This window comes from Photinus pyralis, unplaced genomic scaffold (assembly GCF_008802855.1).
Source record: "Photinus pyralis isolate 1611_PpyrPB1 unplaced genomic scaffold, Ppyr1.3 Ppyr1.4_LG8, whole genome shotgun sequence".
In the NCBI taxonomy this organism is placed as follows: domain Eukaryota; kingdom Metazoa; phylum Arthropoda; class Insecta; order Coleoptera; family Lampyridae; genus Photinus; species Photinus pyralis.
The window spans coordinates 12,741,008-12,766,453 of record NW_022170819.1 but is presented as its reverse complement, the minus strand read 5'-3'; the positions used below and the strand labels follow the sequence as shown (position 1 = coordinate 12,766,453).

The window sequence follows — 25,446 nt, the reverse complement described above, 5'->3', positions numbered from 1 at the left end:
ATTATAATGAGTTACCTGATTCGTTTAAAACCTTAGCCTCTGATCATTTTAAGCTACATGTACGCCATTTCCTAATTAGCAGACAGTAATTTACTCTCATCTTAGGATTAACTGGTAGAACAGTCGCCTAATTTTGGCAAGACTGAACTTCGTCCCTTTGGACACTCCTTTTCTTCTTTTTTTTTTAAAATTGTTTTCTTGTTTTGTTATTATATATTATTGAGGTGGAAGTATGTCCAATAAATGGCTTATTATTATTATTATTAATTAAAACTGGATTTCATTTTAGCCTTACGATACGGTTAAATAAATTTTTTTTTTTTATTAATTTTTTTTTTAGAATTCAATATAAATTTTATTTAAACAAATGAAATATTAAAAATTTCTAAAGATCAAACATTCATAATAAATAATAAATTTCTTCCATGGGGATCGCAGTTGGAAGCGTCCCCATTACACTTGCCGCATTAAATTAAATAAAAAGACCAGCTCGGGCTATAAGTAAATAAAATAATTAATTTCCTTTCAATGGTGCAACCGAGGGTGCAACTGATTCGCACAGACAAGGTTATGATCGTTGCGTATCTATATTTAGTTAGATTATGCATTTTTACTAAACTGTGCAATCTTCTGTATAGAAGCTCATTACACTGGATAGGTGAAATCCAATAGTAAACCCCAAGTATGCTCAATAAACTAACAGAATCTATAATTACTCTTTAATTTGAATTGTGGTCAAATTTGGATAGAATGCATACAGAAATTTAAAGAATAAAGCATCTGTAGGTAAGTATGTATTTTTATTTAAAGATCTAGTATACGTAATATCATTGAATTTTAGATCAGTGTCGTTACTGTAGGTTCCCAGACATTTAGGACTACCTACTGTAAATTAAAAATAATTTTAACTGAATAAATATGTCAAAATTGTATAATAATAGGTATCTATTTAGAGTTGCCAAATAAAAGTTTATTTTCGTCGTTTTCTTCCTTTTCCATATCTAACCATGATAGTTAACTCCTAAAACACAGCATCACTCCGATGTGGGTCAAGTGCAGCTCCTAATGGAATTTTGTAGATAACATTAATTCATATCGAACGAAAATAGCAACCGATGAAAATAGTCGGCGTAAATATTTTCCAGCAGGTATACTTAAGTCCGCGAAAGACATTATCGTACAGTTTGATTCGCATGTGGAGCTGTACGGACGCACAATGTTAGGTATGTGGTAATTTGGTAGAATTTTAATTGCCCGCTTAAAATAGAAGTAGCTACAACGTGTTTTGTGTGTGTTTTTTTAAAACGACATCATCCTCTGTTAATTCTGAGTATCCTCTTATTAGATTACCACATGTCTATGGGAATGTTCACGCTTACAATTGAGTACCTACGAATTACAAATTTTTGGAATTACAATTTGTACCAAAATATGAATCAGTATTCTATAATAATCTATGCTGGGTGTAGGATGGAATTTATCGTGATATAGCCCTAACATTTCATTTTGTGTAAGTTATAATTATAAAACATCTGTCTCTATAATATACCTACATATTTATGTAAACGAAATGGGCGCCCCGGGAAGGGGAACTTCCTACCGCCTCTTGGATGGGACATCGGTGATTCAAAAACCTAGGAAAACCGTTAGTTTCATTGTGGAATATCTAGCAAAACACAAATCTAAACAATTAGTTTTCCATGTGAAGAAAGTCTTTATAATGCCCTGATTCGCTTGCAATAGTTCAATTTAACATTTTAGAAGTTGTTCTTCTAGCGTTAATAAGTTTAAAGTTTAGTGAGATAGTGTTGTCATATGCAATGTACCTCAAGCTCAAAATGTCATATGCTTTCAAGAGATCCACGTTTAGTAGGTATTAGTTTGGTTATAAATGCGCCACCCTCTATATCTCTGATGATTTTGCTAAGTATGAAGTAAAAACTCCCTGTAGTATATACAGTGTGTCCCAGATCGTGTGGGATTGCATGGGTAACTTTGTTATTATTAAAGATAGAGAATTGGTTAAATGGGCAATGTTTTGCAGTTTTGGATGCTTATTTAAAATTTCCTTATGGAAATTCAAAATGTCGCATAGGTTCGACGTAAATTCAAAAAAACTAAAATTGGTCATTTCCTTGAATGTCTTATATTATCGAAAGTATAAGAGATATAAAAAAAAAAGTTTTATATAAAAGTGACTGTCTTTGATACGCTTAATTTAGAATTGATGTCAAAAGAAAATTCAAGATGGCAACTTTTGAGGAACATTTACCAACTTCCTTCTTAATCACCAGATGACTGTCTATGACATGCAAAAAAAATTGGAACTACTTCTCATTTTGCAAGTTAAAACTCTCTATTCCCTGGACTATATAAGGGAGGATAAGAGTCCGTGTTGAAAAATGTTCGATTTCAAGAGCCGATATCTCCGTAAAGGAGCGCTAGTGTTAGATTTTTACATTTTTGCTCTATATCGTATCCAATAAAAATCCAAACATTTCTTCTTTGTCTTGTTTGTAACGGGGGGCCCATTTAAGGCGGCCCAAGACTGTTTAGATGGCAAAAAAAAAACTGCTTGCTATAGTAACTACTGCTGTTTCAGATGAAAACCCCTGGGCCATTTCAATTTTTTTTAAAAATTTCAGATCACACATCCATCGAGATTAACGGATCGCTTCGCAGAAATCTCGAAGAACTTCTTAAACTAATGCTCGTAATATGGTGCAAGGAGAACCAAGCCCTTAAGCTAGTGGCAGGAAAACCAAATGGTAACCATCATGTATCTAAATTAGTGTGAGTTTGAAACGGTGTATATGCGAACTTCATTTTTCTAGCGTAGATTCGCGATGATTTTCTTTGTGTATAGATGCTGATAAATCGATAATTATCCAACGACGCGGGGGCCAGTTCGGTTTTCGTATGCATGGATCCAGGCCAGTTCTAATTTCCGCAATTGAACCGGAGACCCCTGCGGAATCGTCCGGGCTGGAGGTTGGCGACGCCATAGTCGCGATTAATTCGATCAACGTGCTCGATAAAAGTCACTCCGAAGCCATTGAAATCGTAAGAAGCGCTGGCGATACTGTAACTCTTGAGGTAGCTAAATTTCTGCGATTCATTCAATGATTTGACACTTATTGTATTGCTTTAAGGTTTTGAGCACATGTACCGTACTCAATCCAGACAAAATCGAAGAGAATGACGACGAGGAAGACTCCCTATACTGTGGTTACATATGGAAACTGGCAGGATATGCCAGTGGTCTACCCTCGGACAAGTGGTTGCGCCGATGGTTCACCATCAAAACCGACAATTGCTTATACTACTATAAAACTGACTCGGCAAGTTAACCACTAATTAAATTCGTAAACGGACTTATCATTTCAGGACGACCACCCTGTGGGTGCGGTCATGCTTATGAATTACGAGGTTGCAAAAGATTGTGAAAACCATGATCAAACATTCCGTTTCGATTTACGAAAAGACGACGCACCTACTCTACATTTAGCTGCAGATACTCAGCAAGGAGCTGACCGATGGATTGAAGCGCTGGTACAAACTGTGGACCGTTGCCAACTGCAAGATCGCCGCGTCGAACAAGTAAAATGGAATCAATTATTGGAACCCGGCGCGATCATCAGTCCAGACTGTTTCGGCTATTTAATGAGGTTGGGACATACGTCTTCTAACAGGAGATATTGCATTCTAAAAGATGGGTGTTTATACTTTTATTACGACATCCATTCGCAGAACGCATTTGGTAAGGGCATTTTAGACAAAAGCTGTTGTGTAAAAACAATTCGTATACTTAGGGGTTGTCTGCCTTTACGGGTATACAGTGCACGAATCAACAGATCAATCGATCAACTTCGCCTTCGAAGTCTTACCAGGAGATTTAGGTCAGAAGCCTTTATATTTTTATACAGAAACTGAGCAGGACCAAAAAAGGTGCGTTGAACATGATTTTAATAGGTTACTTTTTTTAGATGCATAATTTTAGGTGGATAACAGCAATAGAATATTCTATTAAACAGTCTCAATGTCTTCAAATGAAGTAATAATATGTCATTTTTGTAGTTGAATAAATTGTAAAATAGAGACTACACGTATAGGTACCTAGCATTAATAATCAAAATCACCTCGTAATCATATTTTCAAATCCTACTTACTTTACATTACGAGGGGTCGTTTTTATATTCCGGGACTAGGGATGAAGACAAAAGAGCAACAACTTTTTATTTGTCAATATACAGGCTGTTTCACGCAAACCGTTACCTAAAAGTATTCAGGCTCCCATTAATAATTTAATCTGAAAATTTGCTTACTAACATAGTTTTTTATGCTCTATCGACAGAAAATATTTTTATGATCGTCTCACTTCCGGTAGGTGAATAACATCTTTCTTATTTTAAATTGAAAATCCTGATGCTACATGCGAATGTTTTATATTTTGATCGCCCTTCTACAGGGCGTTTTAAAATTAATATCTTCAAACCTTAAACAGTTGATTTTATCATCTTTTTTTTTCAATTATTACATTCCCTCTATCTGTAATGGTTTTCGTTTTATTTAAGACTAGCTGCCCGACCCGGCTTCGCACGGGTGTTTATAATTTTTGTATTCGTAGTTACATGTTGGGATGGATGTGTATGATGTTGGTTACAGAAAAAATATACCTTAAAATTTGGATTTGCACCAAAAAATGATGTCATTTGGAATACACATCAGTTATAACGTTGAATATTTTGCAAGAAATGCTTTGATAGAGGGTTTTGCCCTGAAAGAAGTAATGAATGAATTCAGTGGTTCAGGTTGAGTTGTAAGTTGCGGCCATTTGACCTTTCTACTGGCACAATATAATCCTGCTGGTTCTAGTCGAAACCTCAAAGCGGAAGGAATTCTGTGGAGTATTGGACTCGATCATCAACTTTTTGAAGACACTCAGGTTTACCTTAGAACTTAGAACTGCCGTTTACTTGTTCCAAAAAAATTACAACTATGTACGTCACACAAATAAATTTATCCGCAAGTTGTGCGCGGGTGCTTTCTTGTAGAGTTCAAAAAGTGGCAATGAGAAAGTGTCTTATGTCTTTCTTGTTGTATCTGTTCAAATAAGACCAGCAAAAAATAAACATAAAATCGGAAAGTTTCGGTTTTTCTGTCATATCTTCGGAAGTAATCGGAATTTTTTTGTTTTCTCTAAAGCACGATAATAATGGTTTAATTGTGCATCTTTTCTTTAATTTGACCATCATCGTATCTTCTATGGTTTCGATCTCCATGATAGACATCCTTATCTTGGACACAATTTCCCATATAATACTGTAGTTTATAGTAAATCTTAAATTACTTCTTAAACCATTGGTAAATTTAATCCCTTTATGGCTTAATTGTATGTTGGGTCGTCCTCAGAGGCACAGGTTGGAATGAATTTTGTAGTCACGGCAAACCTTGCCCTTTTTATAAATAGAATTTGCGGAGATGATTTTAAAGCAGCTGAAGATGTAGGGTAGGTAGGTACGAATTTTTATTTTGTATCTTGACGATTATTTTCCTAAATTAATTAGTAACGTTTGCATCCTTTGCGTGCTATTCTTTGCTTTTTTAATATATACTTAGATAGATAGAAGATTGCGAAATATACGACGAAAGAAAAAAAATAGTTCGTGTAAATGCAGAATAAAAATGCGACGGCAGTGGGCAGTATCTGAACGTATAAACGGTTGACGCCATCTATTAGTTATATTGCAATTTAAACGACGAAAGAGGAAAATGTTGTTTTTACGTCTTTCCGTACAATGTTTGGGAATTATCCTTCATACAAACCTTGTCCTGATAATGAGAAACACAACAAAAAAAGAATTATCTAATGTGGTGCAGTCGTTCTGAAGTGATGGGCGTACATAAATTTAGTTAATTAATAAAGTTAATTTTAAAACTTGCAGTCAGCCATGTTTTCCAAACTAAAGAATATATTGAAAATCGCGCAAAACCGTTTCGGGGGTATCGAAGGGGAACCAGAATGACGTTATGAGTGACAACCTCCCACCCCCATTAACCCCCCCAGCTCTCCCTCTTCAAAAATCCTAAGTGGCTACCCCTTACCTGTGATACATGGTGGTACCAATAAAGTCAATATTCATTAAGATAATTTAACAAAAATTTTCTAATTAACAAAAAAAAACTAAATGTTGACATTGAGGGATTTATGGCAAATTGGCCAAGAACTTCAATCTGAGCTGCTTCATTAAGCTTACTTAATTGCTTTTTTTTATTGATAACAGATCCTGTTTCTTCGAATTCAGCGACCAAATCTTAAACATAGGCATGGCTTAATTGTCATAAGTATGGATTTTTGAAGAGGGGAGCTGGGGGGGGGGTTAAAAGGGGGTGGGGGGGTTGTCACTCATATCGTCATTCTGGTTCCCCCTCGATACCCCCGAAACGGTTTTGCGCGATTTTCAATATATTCTTTAGTTTGGAAAACATGGCCGACTGCAAGTTTTAAAATTGACACCCTGTATAAAATAATATATAGACTTTCGCAGTAATTCGTCCTGCAATCGGATGAACAGTTTAGGGACGTACGTCTAACCCCCAAAGTTTAGTGTCGCAATCGGATGAAGGGTTTAGGCAAGCATAAGGGACATTCATACGTACGGATAGACGGAAATGTTTTTATTACATAGAAACCTTCGCGGACATACGTCTAACCCCCAAAGTTTAATCACAATCGGATGAACGGTTTAGGCAGGCATAAGAGACATACACACATTCATTTTTATTTATATAGATTTTCTAAAATTGTGACCGTTCTAGCACTTAGCAATGACGAATCAGACGTTTTAATGACAAAAAAATCAATATTGACGGGTATAGTTGCACTAAAAACAAAGGATAACAATTAATGGCAATTTGCCTTCTAAGTATATACAGCGTAGACAGAGATTTATGTGTTGTTTTTTTCCCTGTCTACTTTTAAAAGACAAAATCGTTTTGAACAGCACCTAATATTATGCCATCAAAATAACGTCTTAAAACATCACTGAATCATATTTTTTATGCTTTACTTGTTGTCACCTGGACTATCATATCATATAGATTCTCATAAATTGTTTTAAATACTCCATCATGTTTTTGTACTTTTTCTGTATCAAGGTTGGGATTAATAGCAGCCTTTGGCTGACACCCTGCCTAAATAAAGCCGTTATTATTATTATTATTTCTATTTTCGTTCTTGTGCTATGAATTCAACAGAAGAAAAAGTTGATATTGTCAAATGGTATAGTGCCGGTAACAGTAGAGATTTATTTCAAACTATTAATATGACAGCCAGATGTTTATTTGTTTTAAAAGGATATTTTGAATGCATAAAATTAGGCGCCCTTTAAAAGAGATTTTGTTTTTTAAAAGTAGATATAAAAAAAACAATACACATAAATCCCTATGTCTACTTCTTAATAAATACCACTCTACCTATGTACGTACCTAGATATTTTTAAGGAAACATTGGATATTTTTCTTCTATCTTTAGTACTAAGTGATGATTCTTTACATACCTCTATACTAAAAGTCCTGCTTCACTCACTCATCATCTTCATCCAATCAAAGGGAAAATAGTTCCTCCATTTCTGCAGTGAACTGCGGATTGGTCCCATTTTTCTCAAAGGACCGCCACTCCTACGCAAGTAGACAGGCCTATAAAATTTTCCAATTGATAACGATCTAAAGAACTACAAAAAACTTACTTTTTTCCAGTTCAAAATGTTATTGATTAAATGCAGCGACCCATCACAGCTACAAAAATCAATTAAATTCTACTGCATTATTGAGCTGACGGTGACTTTTGACGACATTTTGAAAAAGAGGTGTAAGAATGTCAGAGATTCAATTTGTATAGTGACAGAGGCGGTTCAAATGGGCCCTGCTAAAAACATAAAGCATTTTGAACATATGAATTACTTTTTTATGAACTACTGAATTGTTGTAATGACGATTATTTCCATTTCAGTAGGTATATTTATCACGACCTTTAAAATCATAGAACACAAATATTGCATCGAAACGGTCATCAGCTTCCCATACCCCCAATTAACAGCAGATAAAGTATAATGTATTCTCCATATTATTTTTTAAATACTATGGAAAGAAAAAGCGGCCAATGTACCATGTATTTCATATTAATCTCGTTTGTCCCCCGCTTAAAACAGTAGATATTGATTCTGTATACTGTACAAAATCATATCCCTAGCGATACCCATTCTGTATTGCGCCTGTCTCAACTTTTAAGAAGTTCACACGTTTCCACATTGTATTTAAAAATGTACATCTGTTTATCAAATGGGTATTTTATAGCGTTTTCGGTGATAAAACTTATGATGACTAAGTAGGTATAAATTATTCAACGTAAATTTAATGGTAAATTGCGAATTGGTCATTTTTTATGTTTAAGAGGGCCTCAAATTAAACATTTTGTTAACAACATTCATATAATGTGTATGATAATAAAAAATAAATAACAAATATCTACTTATTCAATAAAAATCAAATAAATTCTAATCCTTCATATTTTAGATCGGATATAAAGGTATCATCTAAAAGAATTTTTCCGTTTATTGTAAAAGCTGTGATGTATGTAGCTGTTTTTCCATCAAGCTCTTCGCTACGTAGAGCTACAATTACTGTATCTTCAGATGTAGGTATAAATTTAAAGGATGAAAATCCACGCGAACTAATTAAGTTAGGTATCTAAAATTTAGATATAATTTCAACGGTACAAGACATATTGTCATTTACCTCGATTGCTTCTACTCCGTGGACCGTCGAGTCAGCAGTAAGCAACCAAGAGCAGCCTCGGTGCTCATCTAAAGTTTCATTGTATGCGTCTTTACTACAACGACGTGGTAAGAAGAACCACTTTTGGTGTATGTCTGACCAAACTCCGCTTTCGTGTATCATGTAACCAGGCCAGTGAATATCGAGCACCTCTCTAAGACGAATATACTCCTCTTTCCAATTGAGATGATGTACCTATTGCGAGTATTTTCGATTGACAACTTTTGTTAGTTATAAGTACTTACGACACCTTCAGTTGTAATCATTTTGATATACTGTGGATCGTTATTTACAAAAGCCCCATCTGGAGTTGTCCACTCTTTTCCCATAGAGCCAACATGCAGAACTTTATTTTTAACTGTAGCCCATTCTGATTTAAATCCTTTTGTATTCCTAAACCTAAATCGTTACCTTAGATCAGGTAGTGAAAACCTTACCTGCCATCACCATCTAACAACACCAACCAAGGCACTGCGTGGTCGTTAACAATTTCGAATACCATACCCGTACGATCATCAAATGTTAGTAGTTTGCCATCAAATACCACCAGCTCTGATAGTTCCATCCCTCGACTTTTCAATGCGAAACTCGTCTTTAGCTTGACAGGATCTGTGTGATCCCAACTTACTACCACCGTCTGCTTATTAGGACTATAACTTAAATAACCTTTCTTTAAATATGAATACCAAGTATCTTTGTCCGAGGTACTTTTGGAATTTGTGTCTAAATCTGCGATTATACCTGAAATTCATTAGATGTAAGTATACATTGTAATGCGCACACCCTTTCTTACCTAGACGAAAAGTATGCATTGTACTAGTTTTGATAGGACTTGTAAGAGGATAGGTGTTATTATAGGTATAACTAAATGTACCATTGGATGTACTCGATCGTTTCGGAAACATATAAATTACAGTCAATAAAATAAGTCCGAGTAACGCTACACCTGTTATAAATTGTGTTTGACTACGAATTGTTTTATTTATAATACGGTAACCTGGAGGTGTTTTTAGTGCCTTTCTCCAGTCTTTTACAGCAATCATTTCACTATCTTGAAGCATTCGAAGCCAATAAAGTATCACAGTTTTCACATTATTTAATTTAAGGTTTTATTTACATTTTCGTGTTAACTTGTAAAATACGTACACGTATACTTTTCTATCTTAATACGTTTCTTAACTTGAACATATCGAAGTTTACAAAGAAACTTAACCTCACTTTATTGTCACTCAAAATTTTGTACTGTACGGCAGTGGTTATTATGCCTATTGCCTATAGTATACTTCGATGATCAACCACTGTCCTTGATTATACAGTGATAATCAGGTATAATCATTGTGTATGTATTGTATAATCAATGGCACTGCGCCCAGGTAGTCATGGTTTATTTTTACCTTTACAAGGGATTTCCAAAGATCAAAAGATCATGGTATTTCGCATCTTTCAAAGAAAATAAATGATGACAAAGTGTTTCACAGGGTACATACAAACGTGTCAGTTGCATCAGTGAAATATGGCAACGCAGAAAAATCTTATCAGCTGTCTTCTGTCATACAGTTTTGTGATCTTTAGAATCAAAATGGCGGTCCTAGCAGCAGCCGCTTTGTTAGATGAGCTAATGGGAAGAAACCGCAATATTTTGCCTAATGAGAAGGTAAAAGAGCTCAATTGGGAGGACAGCGAAGTAAGTGACTCGCCTGACAGTAACAAATAATAACTTTCCCTTTTTTAGTATTGCAAGTACTTCTTGGTGAAGTTCTGCCCCCATGACCTGTTCGTCAACACGAAAGCCGATCTAGGAAGCTGCCCCAAAGTGCACGACGAAGAAGTGCGCAAATTATTCGAAAAATCGAAAGGTCACAGGAAAATACAGTACCAGGAGGAGTTTATTAGGTTCTGCAGTAACATGGTAAACGAAGTCGAACGGCGTATACAGAAAGGGCGTCAACGTTTGGCGTTAAACAATAAACAGGAAATACCGCCTTCGAATCCGGCCCAAATCCAACGTAATTTAGAACAGATTAACTTATTAAACGAAAGAATAAACGGATTGGAAAGGGAAGCCGAGCAAGCCGGTAACGATGGCAATGTCGAGCAGGCATCAACTTAAGGACGAACGTGATACTCTAAAGAAACAGAACGAAAACGGGTATGTTGTTAGAGGTTTTCAATTAAGTACCTATCAAAATGATGACAACTTACGTATGCAAAGAGTGGACTGTCAGCAAGGCGGTGGTACCCGCATGTGACTTGCGAGTCATATTAATTGCCGATGGTAGATTCTCTAATGACCCAAGATTATGAGAGCTGATACGCCCGAGTTTTCTTGTCTTGGATTGCAAATTGCAAGGTTACTAATTAACGGGAGTTGTTTGCAGCCATTGGAGTGCAACCGCCGAACTGGCAGCCGCTCAAGAAAAGCAGATGGAGGTTTGCGAAGTTTGTGGCGCATTTTTAATCGTCGGAGATGCGCAACAGAGAATTGACGATCATTTGATGGGCAAACAACACGTTGGGTAAGTGTATAAGCGGGTTTCGTCAAAAAGTACCCACACTAAGAGAAACGACTGTGAAGTTTGGCATGTGTAAAGTGGGTTGCCTAGCTAAAAAATCATAACGTTGTCATTACTGTGCTTCATAAGGCCACACAACAATCGTAAGTTGCAAAATTCAAAGTAAATACTCTTAAGTGCCCCTTCACACTTAAGTCGCCCAGTGTGAAGGGGCACTTACGAGTATTTACGTTGAATTTTGCAAGTATAAGCATACACGCCCTTTTATTCATATGGGCCATTGTCTTCCCTTCAATGAAATGTATGTCTTAAGAGAGGACCGAATTACATCGAATCGAAACAAGAATAAAAGGCCCAGTTGCACAAAAAAATGTATTAAAAAGAAGTGGCAATAGAACAGCCACTATATCCCTCCCCCCTCCGTTACCCCCCCCTCTCCTTCTTGTTTGGGTCGGGGCGTTTGGTTAAGGCAGGGGTCGGCAACCTATTGAAACGGAAGAGCCAAAAATTACAATTTACAAAATTTCCCAGTTTTTGAAGAGCCACAAAAAATGTTTGATTCAATATTATAGTATTTGGCTATATACAGGGTCCTGCAACAGTGCATCGGTTGTTCCTACATAGCTGACCTGGTAAAAAATATTGGTGGTTGCAGATCTACAGAAATTATCTTTGAATGTACAGGGTGTCTCATTTTTACGATGTCAATAAATAACTGATCTTTTTAAATAGAACATCCTGCATATTTTTACTTGTTTCAATGTCATTTGTTGAAAGTGCTGTAACTATTCTTTTTCAAATGGAACTACCACTATTTTATTTCGCTATTCGATTGTCTTTTGTGTTCTCTTCAATGTTTATAAGGGGTGCTCTGTGCTTAAACCCCGCAGTTTTTATGTTATTCAATATTTTTCACAAAAGTACCTACCTACTCATTAATTAATTACGTGCTTATACATCGGAGTAGGCTGCTATAATAAAAAACAAAAGAATACCAGAAAGTAAACAAGTGTTAACAAATTAGATATTATTTGCTGCAAGTGTACTTTTGATTTTCGTAAACAAATAAGATTAATTAAAAAGGCGAAGTTCGAAACAAATGAACTATGAACGGTCAAAGTAGCGGGCGTCCACGGAAAACAATCCCCCCCCTCTTTTTTTTTGCGAAAATTAACGGATCTGCAAAGGCAAATATTTAAAAGGCAAAGATCCTCCCAAAATTGGGAGCGTTAATTAATTACCCGGCCTGCAATTATCGAAAAAATATAAGATGGATCTCGTACTTTCTCATGTTTTAAGCGCGCTCATTTTGATACAACTCTGGACGTACTTCTGCCGGTTTTTTTTTTACAAACTCATTAAAACGTCATTGGTTAACATGCTTACCCAATTAGGGCTCGATCAAACTTTAATACCAATCAATCAAATTAATACGATTGTTATTGGATTTTCCGACGCAACAACTGTTGTCGCGATCTACACCGCGCTATGTCTGCAAGAATGATAACTAGGGACGGACTATATGAATGAAAACATGTCAAAAATTTGCACATATATATGCACAAAAAATTGTCAAAACAGCATGAAGATATGCATGAAAATGAAAAATTAAACAATGCACAAAAAATCATTGAAACTTTTTTAATTCGAACTATTTAAACATAAGCTGTATTAAGCTGTATTAAAACAATTAATGAATAAGTATTGTTCCAAGTGGTCCATCTTAAAATTTGTGCGTGTAGTACGTGGTTATACACAGAGAAACATCTTTCCGCATCGAGACGCGAGTAATTGGAGCGTACTTTAGTTGAGGTTCTACATTTAAATGTTGCAACATTTCCCCCACCCAACATTCATCATCTCATTTGTTGAACTTGAAAATTTGCTTGCATTATAAATTAATGCTGAATTGAACACCGCCGACGTTTTATAATTTAACAAACTGGGGCGCCATTTTTTTGTATTTCATTTATTTTTTTTATTTTTATTGTTTTCTTTTGTTCTGTTTCTATATAATTTTTATTTTATTTTATGTGATTTATTATTTGTTTATCTTCATAATTTATAAATAAAAATATAATTGTTGCAATTAGTACCACTGGAAACTTGTTTTGTAATAAAAATGGTTAAAAAAAATTAATAAAATGCTAATCTATCTTAAATGTACACAAAAACCTCAAAAATGCAATATATGCACTATTTTATTTGCATAAATGTGATTCATTTTTGTTAGTTTGTGTAAATTATTGCTTTATTTCGAGCTGCATGCAATATTTACGTAATGCATAAAAGCATGCAATCCTGTCTCTACTGATAACATGTAAACACTCGTTGTGGAACTCGTTTCTAACCTAGTTTTCGTTTATTATGGGAATCTAATGCTTAATAATTAATGAACGGCACTGAAATATCAAAATATTAGTTGACTCCATACTTCCCTGACAAGAGAGCTTGCTTGAAGTTATGTAACATTTTTCATTTATTGTCTTGTCACCATCAACATGGCCATGGACGAATTACCATAAGAAATATACAGTGATATTTATTAAAAAGTAGACATAAGGATTTACGTCTATTGTTTTGGCCTATGTCTACTTCTAAATGACAAAATCTCTTCAGAAGGGCGCCTAATTTTATGCAACCAAAATAACTTCTTAAAACAAATACCTAACGATCTGACTGTCATATGAATTAATTTGAATATTGTTGCTTTGGCTTCCATATTTTTATTTTCGTTCGTGTATGATGTATTCAACTGAAAAAAAGAGTTATTGTCAATTGGTGCAGTGTCGTAGCTGCTTAAGGAACGTAAGAAATTTATTTTCGGTGAAGCCAAAGCAATTTGACATTTTGGATGCATAAAATTAGGCGCTTTTCAGAAGCGATTTTGTGATTTAAAAGTACACATACGGAAAACAATACCCAGGGGCGGACTGGCTCGGGGGAGCGGGTGGCGATTGCCACCTGGCCTGTACGTCATAATGGCCCGTTGGAAATTTATAAGTATGTGCTGTATTTAGTTTCTTGCACTATTAATAAGTTATTAACACGTTTCTCTAATTGGGGTTGATGTTAGGTTGTTAAAAAATTAAAAAATTTAATTGAAGTGTTTTACAATGAATTTATCATTTTTTGTCGTAGCATGAAAGTGATGAAATACAATGATAGGCGACGCGCCTCGTTAGGATTGTATATTTTGTTATTATCAGCTGCAATTTGAAAAAAACCTGTATTGTAATTGATTTCCGAAAAAGGAGTACTTTAAAATGAAGCAAAAAATGTTTTTGTGGTGCACCTCAGAGCTACCCCCCCGCCACCTTCATTACTACACTAATACTTTAATGGCCCGTAACCTATGCAATTCCACCTGGCCCGCCCCTGACTAGAAACCAATTTCGAAAGAAAATTCAAAGGGCTGTAACTTTTGAACTAGAAGCCCAATCTTGGAACTGTTTGAAATTATGGATTCTACAGGCCACATTCTATAAGAAAATTTTTTTTCCGGGTCGATCTGAGACAATTTTTTTTTCGGGCCTCAAAAAAAGGCAGTGTATAACCTTCCTTTTTTACCAAAAATCGACTGCACCAAAATTTCTCGGGAAAACACTTTTTTTATTAATTTTGGTGCGTAGAATCTAAAACAATTCGTACTTTTTCGATCGGACTTCTCAATCAAAAGTTATGGACTAGAAACCAATTTCGAAAGAAAATTCAAAGGGCTGTAACTTTTGAACTAGTAGCCCAATCTTGGAACTGTTTGAAATTATGGAAAACTTATTAATTTTGGTGCGTAGAATCCAAAACAAATCGTACTTTTTTGATCGGACGTCTCAATCAAAAGCTTTAATTATCAGCTGCAATTTAAAAAAAAACTGTATTTCCGAAAAACGAGTACTAAAATGAAGCAAAAAAATGTTTTTGTGGTGCACCGCAGAGCCCCCCGTAAGTACCCAGTCCGCCCCTGACAATACCCCAAATTCCTATGTCTACTTCTTAATTATATATCACTGTATTGTAAAGGCAAAAATTCAAGATTAATGTAAAAAAATCCAATATGGCGTTGATAGGAAATCGGAAAATAGATGCGATTTACTCGAAATCTTCAAATAATAATAATTTTATTTTATCCACCATCAGAAAGTTGAGAAAATATCACAAAGGGTTTGTTAAAACCACTTTTTGATATAAATATAAATAAAAGAACGCCGGCGCATTCTCGAAAATATTTTTCCGTTTTATTTAGGAAAGGAAAAATTTTTCACCGTCATGCTTGTATGCTATCAGTCAGTCTACGCTGGTCTGTATACCAATAATAACAATTAAAAAGATGAACAAATTAACATAACAGCGTGCACATAATTTAGTATAAGAAAGTATTTATGAATTATTCGTGTGGAATCTAGAAGGTGTTTGTGTTGGTTTAAATAAAACAAATCTAATTCCGCTGTCTTTGCAATAAATAACCACAAAGTGTGACTCACCGCAAATATTCTGGAATAATCTACTTTCAATTTTATGGTCCACTACTACAGTTGCATATGACTTGGTAAACTACAATCAAATTGCGCTTAAAAATAATTTGATAGTTAGGTGCCATCAGTTCAACGCAGGGTTTTTGTAACGTATTTTCATAAACCACGAAAAATTCGATATTAAAGCACCATCGCCGTAAAATATCAAATCCACTTGGTACCGCCCTTTTACCAACAATGGTGGAAACTTGTTGTAGTCTGGTCCCCAATTACACATGATGTAATATCCCTACGGGTAGATAATGTAATGGGATGATAGACGCCCTTACTGACCTTTTCAATTGGACACCTTGAGAAATTCCCACAGGAGAAGACATTTTCTATACCAAATTCGTTGGTCTCTAAAAGATCGCACAGGTTGCGTTGAAAAGCCAAGGGAAACTCTCGATATGTGTTGCTGAGAAACATTTTTGAAAAGAGTTGGGACTGGAAAGTAAAGGTCATAGTGTCTCAAGTCACGTTGGAAGTTTCATACCCTCATAGTTTTGACAGGTCGAAAAAAGTTGTATGTAAGATTCATGGCGATGTAGGTCCCGGTTATATTTAAAACATCTGACGGATGCGTTGACCAAATTCGAATTGTATTCGTTCATCACGCACCACTCCGTCAAAATCTCATATTGGTCTTGCTCGTACTACTCAAGTTAAAGGTTTACTGTCAAAAAGATTCAAGACTTACCAAATTCGCAAGATGGGCGATTGCGCATACGAGAAAAATGCAGTAGTTGTACACTACAGCCATGGTAGCTTATCGAAAGTGTGACCAGAAGCTTCTAGTCAACAGTTTACCATAATGATATCACAAAGCTTTCAATGCAAAGTAGTTTTTAATTGCGAGTAAATTATGGCCGCTCAACAATATCCATCCACAAAGCATAACAAGATGTAGATTACCAACATCATTACATTGAAACGTAAAAGCAGTCATCGTTTAAACAGCAAACAATGCTTTTTGGTAGCCTTTGTTTTTCATACGTATTTATACATTGCACGCGATTACCTTGACTAAGTTTATTGCTTTACACAGCCCCTTTCTTAAAGTTGTTTTAAGTTGCGGTACAGTCTTCTTGTGAGAACTCAGGATAATGTTCCTCGTACCGATATTTCTCTTACTGTAGGTACTCTTAAACTTTGACGTGAATAATCGTAATTAAAATATAGGTATGCGAGATTAAAAACTGCAGTCGAGGAAATTACGGGAGCTGTGCAGTCCGCCCGGGACGAGAGGCGAAATATTAAAGATGAGCGCAAAGATAAAAAGGAGGGGGATCGAGATAAAATGGAACGGAAAAAGGAATTTCGTGATCGATCTGAACATAGGTAACGTACCGGCGTTGATTCTTTCTTTTAAAATGAGCTCTTAGGTCTGAGAGGATGTCGACGGAGTGGCGCGAGAAGGACAAGAAGGACAGAGTGGAGAGACGTGACAGAGATCGTGAAAGGGACAAACGCGAACGAGACAGAAAGCATAGGGACCACGACCGCGATTCCGGTGAGCTAGATCGTTTCGTGGGCAGATTGTGACTTTTAATTCCAGGGAGAGACTCGAGAAGTTCACGTCATTCTCATCGTCATTAGTTGTTATTGACCAGTAAGGCCACTCCACTCAGGTAGGTGGTATTCTTATTGTTATTCTGCTTCTTTTACAGCCTGACAGCAGGTTAGTGATGTCTTCCCGTTAATTACTCAATTTCGAAAAGATGGGGTTACACTTTTTCGATTACATGTTTTTCATAACCCCAGCTTGGAGAAATACATGAATTTTTTCTGAAAGCACTAAACGCACCTAAACGCATTTCGTAATTAAAAGTGTTTTTGCGATGTGCTTAGAGCTTTCAATTTTGTATTAAAATCCATTTCCAATATAGTGCAACATCGGATCATCCACGCTCATACATTCTGTTTGTTTTTTTGTTTTATTTTTTAATAAAATTGTTGGTTTAAATATCTGGTCTTACACCATTAGTTGATGTTTTCAGCGGTAGCAGTCGGTCGAGTAATGGCCAGACAGATATTCGATTCTTAGTTTCGTACGTGCCTTTTTATTGAGGTATTTATAGTATTGACATTTGTTATATCTCTCTCTGACACCATTTGTTTGTTGTATTTCCTGTTGCAATCTTCTTTAAAACATGAGGTATTTATATGTAAACCGAGATGCAAATATGCTTTACCTTTTTGTATTTTTTTTGTTTTATGTGTAAATTTATTTTTTTATCGAGAGAATTTAAAGCATATTTGCTGTAAACTCTACCTCCTCACAATAGCCCGGTGCCACAAACTGCCTTGACAATTATCACACTTGGATCTTTGCAGTTGACACAGCAAAACAGGTGAGCCTATCAAATCAAGTTACAATGGTTACAGTGGTCGACTTGGAAAATGGTTTCCGCACCTTTTTAACTATGGATATTTGCTTCAAGATTACGAGGTGACACTTTTGTTTTTTTTTTAATATGCTCACACTGTAGTTCAATTAAATTTGACGTATTATTTATTAGTTTCGAAACGTACCTATTTATCGAATAAACGTTCTGTTTAGTTCTAGAAATGTTCATGATATGTGTCCTTTAACCAAAATAAATACGTGCAAATATATGGAGTTTCATTTTTCCTTGCGTCATAGTTTAGCATTCTTTGAGAAAGAACACAACAGCTGACGTGTAATGTTGGTGAATGTTCTAAGCAAAGAGGAATTGTTTTTTTCCTCTTTGGTTGTAAGTTACAATGTACAAAGTTTATTGTTTTAGGAACCACTTCCTTTTTACAGTTATTTGAATTGAAGCGTGATGAGGTAACATTTCCATAACCCCTTCATAGGCCAGTCAAAATCGACAATAAATCAACAAAACATGATGTATCTCTGATTTTTTAGTATGTTGTTTGGACCCATTAGAGTAGTGTATACTCAAGTTTGCAACTCTCTAAAAGTTGTGGGAAAAGTGTAGTATACGAAAAACCGCGAAATTTTCGGACTTTTTGCAGTGTTTGGGTTATATTTCCTTAACTAGACATTTTTCGACGAAAGTCACTATACGTTTTTGAAGAGTATTAATGTATAACAATTTGCGCCTAACCCGAGCTCTGTAGGTCAATTAGTTACCGAATTACGGCACTTTGAAGATAGTCATTTTTTTCCAAAAAGTGAACATTTGAGTTTTACACCTTCTTTAGATAGAAATTGTGGCTAAACTATTGACCCTACGCGTAGAACTTATGAAATAGAAGTTGTAGATAATTTAATTAGCTTTAAGTTAAGCGTAAAGTGGGGTCTGCAGGTCTCGTAGTTCTCTCTAAATCTCAAAAAACCGATATAAGGTAAAATTGCATTTATTCAGAAATGTTCCAAAAGCTTTTTAGCGCATTTCCACAAAAATAAAAAAAAATGCGCTATTGTGGCCACTTTGTCCGTCCGTCCGTCCTCTCGTTTTGCGACGCTATTAGTTCTTTATCTTAAGAGCTATTGTTCTACTTTTTTCGCTATTTGGTTCGTTATGGTGTCGAGTCTTGCACCAAGGAAGGAATTTTTTCTGTACCGCTTACAAAAAAAGTTATTGTAAAAAAAACAAAAAGCCGTTTTTTACATGTTCCATAATTTTACACTTTTGCCGTTTATTAACGATCCTAGAGATCGTTTATAATTTTGTATTGCTGTCTGTCTGTCCGTCTGTTCCTTTGTCTGTCTGTCCCTGTATCAGTCCGTGTGAACGATAACTTTGTTTAGAAATGTCCGATCGCTTTTACATCTCCGTTAGTTAACTGAATTGCATGAAATTCAATATGGGCATAGCTTTAGCCATATAATACGCAATGCCAAAAGTTGAGTCGAGTCGATTCAAAATTCACAGTGCCCTTTTCGCATCTCGACCATTTATAAACCGAATTGCAAACTTTTTTAATTATAAAAGTATTTAAATAAAATTTGATACAGAGCCACTTGGAATAAAGGAAAATCAAACGCCAGTTTCAAAATTTGGTTTTGCGCATGCGCAGTGCCAATTTTTTTATTTATGGAAGAATTTAAGCGAAATTTGATACATAGGCACATGGAATAAAGGAAAATCAAACGCCAATTTCAAAATTTGGTTTTACACATGCGCAGTGCCAACTTTTTTATTTATGGAAGAATTTAAATGAAATGTGATACATAGGCACTTGGAATAAAGGAAAATCTAACGCCAGTTTCAAAATTTGGTTTCGCGCATGCGCAGTGTCAATTTTTTTATTTATGGAAGCATTTAAATGAAATTTGATACATAGGTGCTTGGAATAAAGGAAAATCTAGCGCCAGTTTCAAAATTTTATTTTGCGCATGCGCAGTTTCCCACTTTCTTTTTTACGATTGATTACCACCTGGCCTGTTGGTCATTATGGCCCGTTGGAAATTTATAAGTATGTGCTGTAATAGACAGCATTAATGTAAGTTTCTTGCACTCTTAATAAATTATTAACACGTTTCTCTCATTGGGGTTGAAGTTAGGTTGTTCATTATAACATTATGTGTTTATTTAAGTGTTTGACAAATGAATTTATCATTTTTTGTCGTATTTTGAAAGTGCTGAAACACAGTTATAGGCTTAGTCTTTCATAGTCTAAGGTTATAGGCGACGCGCCTCGTTTGGATTATGTATATTTTGTTACTTTTAATTATCAGCTGCAATTAAAAAATGTATATTCTAATTGATTTTCGAGAAAGGAATACTTTAAGATGAAGCAAAAAATGTTTTTGTGGTGCACCGAAGAGCCCCCCCCCCCTCCGCAATAGTCATTACACTAATACTTTAATGGCCCGTAACCGGCGTAACCTATGCAATTCCACCTGGCCTGTAAGTACCCAGTCCGCCCCTGATTGTCTATGTGCGGTTTATGATGGTTCTTTGAGGGTCATAATGACAAATTTGAATACAGCAAACAAAATTATTTTAATTAAACAGGTGTAGCAGGTAATTGAATCAATTCGTGGATGAAATGAACAAAACAATAAAATAATGAGTGTGCTAAAAGAAAGTAATTAGACTTCTAGTATAAAAACAGTCACGTCAATCCTCGCAGGCAGCCGCCAACTGCAAATTGGTCGCCTGTGAGGTGTACATACACAAATTTTGTTATTATATTTCCATAGCTATCTAGCCCATGCGAAAAAGATCGACATCAGTTTTGTTAAAGTCACTAAATATAGAAAGTACCGCAATCCATTGGGCCCGTATGTTAGAGAGAGAACGCATGATTTTTGCCCAAAAATGGCGGAAATTACCAGATTCTAGTAACTTTAATGTTAGGGATTGTTCCCCCTGTTTGGAGATATCTGTATATATTTTTATAAAACATGACAGTACTATGAAGTTAGGTTATAAAAAATTACAGCTATTCAAATTTTATTTGTCAATTTTTGTAAGTTGGCAGCAAATTTGCCCAAAAATGGCGGATGATTGCGGTACTTTCTATATCTAGTGACTTTAAGTTTTGTAATGGGCGCCTACCTGCGACTGTTCTTATACTAAACGACGTATAGAATTAGCATTGCGATTGCAGTTTTTGCTTTGCTTGTATCTGCAATCGCCGACGCCTACGCAACGATGTGCAATTTTGTTTGGGTATAAAGATACTAGATATCGAAATGCTTCTCAGCTAAATTTTTAACCATTAATAACCCATAAGATCCTGGCCCCATCTAAACAACATTATTGTATAGATGGGACCAGAACCCCACCTGGCTACGGGCCTGAAAGCCTTTGCTGCAATGTCCGACTTGATTGAAAAGCATAATGTTTTATGGATTTAGGGGAAAAATCCCTACGCCGTTTTGATAAAATTATTTGTTTACCTTTGAACAAATGGTACGCTAGCGCATTCTCAAAAACGACATGTTTTGGTTTTTTGTCCATAACTTCGCTTTTTGTAGTGCTACAACAAACTTGGAAAGGGAAAATTATTCAGCATAAAATTCTATATAACTTTGTTACTGAGCGCTTTACGGTTTACGAGTCGCCACACTCCATAGTATTTGAAACGAAAACAGCTCACCCTGTATAAGATGTTTTTGTAGTAAAAGCAGTTTTTATTTTTTAACAGGGAAGGGGGCGTGTGCATTTTTAGTTTTTAGAAAGGGGGTTCCATAGAAAGAAGTTTGGGAACCACAGCTCTAATATAAAGGCAGACGGACAGACAGACATGAATTGCGCATTTGATCAATTTTTTTTTTGAAATGCCCTAAAATGCTCAACACTTTTCTAAAGTCATAGGAACGCAAAAATTTGAAAGGTTAATAATTTTTGAACTGCTTGGTAGGATCTTTTATCATTTAAATAAATCGTGAACGTTTTGTACAATCTATGAGTGATTGCAAGAGTGTCTTTGAATTTGGGAAGCGGTTTTGCCAAAACCGCCAGGCAACAGCCTTTTAAATTGACCGAGTGACCCATTGACAGAACGCAGAATTTTTTTAATTAAATAGGGCTCAAGCTTGAGGTGCCAGCCATGTCGTGAAACGATTAGGGAACACATTCTAGCCAGTTTAAAACAGGACAGGATGGGACAATAAAAAGGCCCATCATCAAATAAACTATCGAAAAGGCTGTAAATTTATTATGGGTGTTTGCAACAAATATTTTGATTATTTTCAAGGTAACCGTTTAGGTTCTGTTGACTAATTTCCCGGCTCCCGAAATTTGAGTTTGGTTTCATTTTCAACAGTAAGAATTCTCAGTTAAATTAATATTTAAAATTTTGCATTGATAAAGATTGCGTGCTAAATTGTATACAGATCAATAATGGCAATAAAAGATAAGGGAAATAATTGGATGCGAACGATGTTTATCGCTTGCTACACACTTGCAGGCCTGCATGTTGTCTAGGAAAGATAACGAGGCAGGTGCAAACTGATTGTGGCGAGTGGGATTTCCAATATTCCACTATTGGGTATACGTCCGACAATAATTTTATTAGTTGTGCGTGTGTGGTGTAACAATTAAGTTTTTTTCCGCAAAACTACAAATTAGGTACACTAAACGAAGAAATCAAGCAGTATTTAGCACTGCGTGTCCAAGTTTGTATCTAGCAAAGGCTGCAGACTTGAATTTTCCAACCAAAAGGCCATCCGATCAAAGAAAGGTGTAAAAGCAGCAGCTACCATCCTCCTCCAAAGGGACGCGCGACGGGTAAGTAAACTGTTTAGCTGATGGGCATTAGGTACCTATATATATATTGCAGATTCTCCTGCACTTTCTACGGCAAACTCCATGTTACATTTTTTTAAGCACCGATCTTTGCAACCCTGGTACTGTTCATTAGTTTATTGCTTTCATACCTACTTTTAGCGGTCTCGCCCTCAGTCATTAACACATAATCCAAGCCCCGCTGCCTGCGATTAATTAGAAATTTAATTTAATTATCACGCGGCTCATGAGAGACGATTTTTTTCGTAAAAAAGTCATATTTAAGGGTTGCACATTGTACCTACATGGAGTGAAAGGGCTGCATAGCCCAATTTTACAAGAAATAGTCGTCCATAATATATCAGCTAATTGTATTAAAATTTGTGTCTTATTAGGCGATGCGTCAAGGTCTCGTTTTTGGTGTGAATAATCAATTTCATCAATTTTAATTATACAGGGTGGTGACTTGCGTAACGCATCATAGGGATTTCAATGTAAAATTCATAACATGCGATTATTGGCTCCCCAAATTATTTTAGAACAAAAATGTATTAAGGTTTTTTGTAGAACGTCAATCAAACATATTAATTTTCATTTTTTTGCATAATAAAGACAGAAAATTGGAAAAATAAAACCCGCATCTTTTTCAATAATCTGCGATACCTACCATGGAATTTTCTAAAACAAAAAGATATCCAGTTATCAATTAGCAGCAGTTCGAAATGGATTTTATGATCGACTTTGGTTACTGTCTTGCAGTTAATGGTGACTTATTCGAACATTTATTGTAAATTGTTATATTAGGAAACCGTTTTTAGTAATTTGGTGTTTCTTTATGTTGAATTCGCTTTTCTAAATATAATACTTTTTGATAAATTTTGATTTGTTTTATAGCAAATTCCATGGCATGACGGATATTGGCGTAGTTTTTGTATTATAAAATTCCATGGCATCACAGATTATTGAAAAAGATGGGGTTTTATTTTTCCAATTTTCCGTCTTTATAATGCAAAAAATTGAAAACTAATAATGTTGATTGACGTAAAAATTTTTTTTCTACAAATAACCTTAATAGGTACATTTTTGCTCTAAAATAATTTGGGAGCCAATAATCGCATGTTATGAATTTTACATTGAAATCCCTATGATGCGTTACGCAAGTCACCACCCTGTATATGACACGTCAAGATAATGCGCTCGTTGGACATATTTTTTTTTCGTAAAAAGGATTTTTTATTCAGACAACTGATGTTTTTGTAAAAAGGGTAGGTGTACTATCGGTAGGTACGAAAATCACATTATAACTTGAAATTTTTAAAACTAATATGAATAGAAATACCTACAGCATACCTAAGATTACGTTTTCACACACGTCAAAACTTGCATTGCGGATTGTCGTTCTATTAAGTTTGTTTTACAGGTTCCTCAATTGAAAAATATTCGTTTTCAAGCACAGCCTAGGCATTGCATAGTCTGGTTCTGTTTGGTAGAGAGAAGGCACTTTCAAGCTTTCGTATTTTACACAAAATATTGAAACGTGGACGAGTGTTAATATTTTCTTTTTTTTGTTCTTTGATCTTGTTTCAGGCGTTTTACAGGTTCCTCAATTGAAAAATATTCGCTTTCAAGCACAGCCTAGGCATTGTATAGTCTGGTTCTATTTGGAAGAGAGAAGGCACCTTCAAGCTTTCGTATTTTACACAAAATATTGAAACGTGGACGAGTGTTAATATTTTTTTAATTTATTTTGACGATGTATAATTTGCAATAAATTGAGATCACATTTTTTGTTCTTTCATGTTGTTTCAGGCGTTTTACAGGTTCCTCAATTGAAAAATATTCGCTTTCAAGCACAGCCTAGGCATTGTATAGTCTGGTTCTATTTGATAGAAAGAAGAGGCACTTTCAAGCTTTCGTATTTTACACAAAATATTGAAACGTGGACGAGTGTTAATATTTTTTTAATTTATTGTGACGACTTATACTTTGCAATAAATGAGATCACATTTTTTTGTTCTTTGGTGTTGTTTCAGGCGTTTTACAGGTTCCTCAATTGAAAAATATTCGTTTTCAAGCACAGCCTAGGCATTGTATAGTCTGGTTCTATTTGGAAGAGAGAAGGCACCTTCATAAGCTTTCGTATTTCACATAAAAAATTGAACCATTTGGACGAGTGTTAATATTTTTTAATTTATTGTGACGATGTATAATTTGCAATAAATTGAGATCACATTTTTTTGTTCTTTGATGTTGTTTCAGGCGTTTTACAGGTTCCTCAATTGAAAAATATTCGTTTTCAAGCACAGCCTAGGCATTGCATAGTCTGGTTCTGTTTGGTAGAGAGAAGGCACTTTCAAGCTTTCGTATTTTACACAAAATATTGAAACGTGGACGAGTGTTAATATTTTTTAA

The 25,446-nt window shown here is 35.3% G+C and overlaps 3 protein-coding genes across 6 annotated transcripts; 2 read left to right on the top strand and 1 right to left on the bottom strand.

Annotated features, from left to right (window-relative positions):
- Positions 1 to 1,004: 1,004 nt before the first annotated feature.
- Positions 1,005 to 4,115, top strand: LOC116178388. 3 transcript variants are annotated; one of them, XM_031497878.1, is made up of 8 exons: positions 1,005 to 1,223; positions 1,346 to 1,510; positions 2,646 to 2,768; positions 2,867 to 3,096; positions 3,153 to 3,341; positions 3,388 to 3,760; positions 3,813 to 3,948; positions 4,001 to 4,115. In XM_031497878.1, the coding sequence occupies exons 3-8, from the start codon at positions 2,708 to 2,710 to the stop codon at positions 4,056 to 4,058; spliced, it is 1,047 nt and encodes a 348-aa protein (XP_031353738.1). In that variant the 5' UTR covers positions 1,005 to 1,223; positions 1,346 to 1,510; positions 2,646 to 2,707; the 3' UTR covers positions 4,059 to 4,115. The 3 variants fall into 3 exon arrangements, with proteins under 3 accessions (XP_031353738.1, XP_031353737.1, XP_031353739.1); XM_031497877.1 differs by lacking the exon at positions 1,346 to 1,510; XM_031497879.1 differs by lacking the exon at positions 1,346 to 1,510 and having other exon boundaries at positions 2,646 to 2,793.
- A 4,336-nt stretch (positions 4,116 to 8,451) lies between these two features.
- Positions 8,452 to 10,238, bottom strand: LOC116178387 (apyrase-like). Of its 2 annotated transcripts, none has more exons than XM_031497875.1 (5): positions 9,629 to 10,238; positions 9,273 to 9,576; positions 9,081 to 9,234; positions 8,797 to 9,030; positions 8,452 to 8,748 (listed from the first exon to the last, which is right to left on the bottom strand). In XM_031497875.1, the coding sequence occupies exons 1-5, from the start codon at positions 9,894 to 9,896 to the stop codon at positions 8,545 to 8,547; spliced, it is 1,164 nt and encodes a 387-aa protein (XP_031353735.1). In that variant the 5' UTR covers positions 9,897 to 10,238; the 3' UTR covers positions 8,452 to 8,544. The 2 variants fall into 2 exon arrangements, with proteins under 2 accessions (XP_031353735.1, XP_031353736.1); XM_031497876.1 differs by having other exon boundaries at positions 8,461 to 8,748; positions 9,081 to 9,228; positions 9,629 to 10,232.
- Positions 10,239 to 10,362: 124 nt separating this feature from the next.
- On the top strand, positions 10,363 to 18,478 carry LOC116178389 (luc7-like protein 3). The gene is given in 7 exon segments (XM_031497880.1): positions 10,363 to 10,519; positions 10,568 to 10,935; positions 10,937 to 10,984; positions 11,214 to 11,351; positions 17,042 to 17,200; positions 17,245 to 17,372; positions 17,418 to 18,478. Coding segments are annotated over 7 exon segments (987 nt in total). The 5' UTR covers positions 10,363 to 10,414; the 3' UTR covers positions 17,459 to 18,478.
- The last annotated feature ends 6,968 nt before the right edge of the window (positions 18,479 to 25,446 follow it).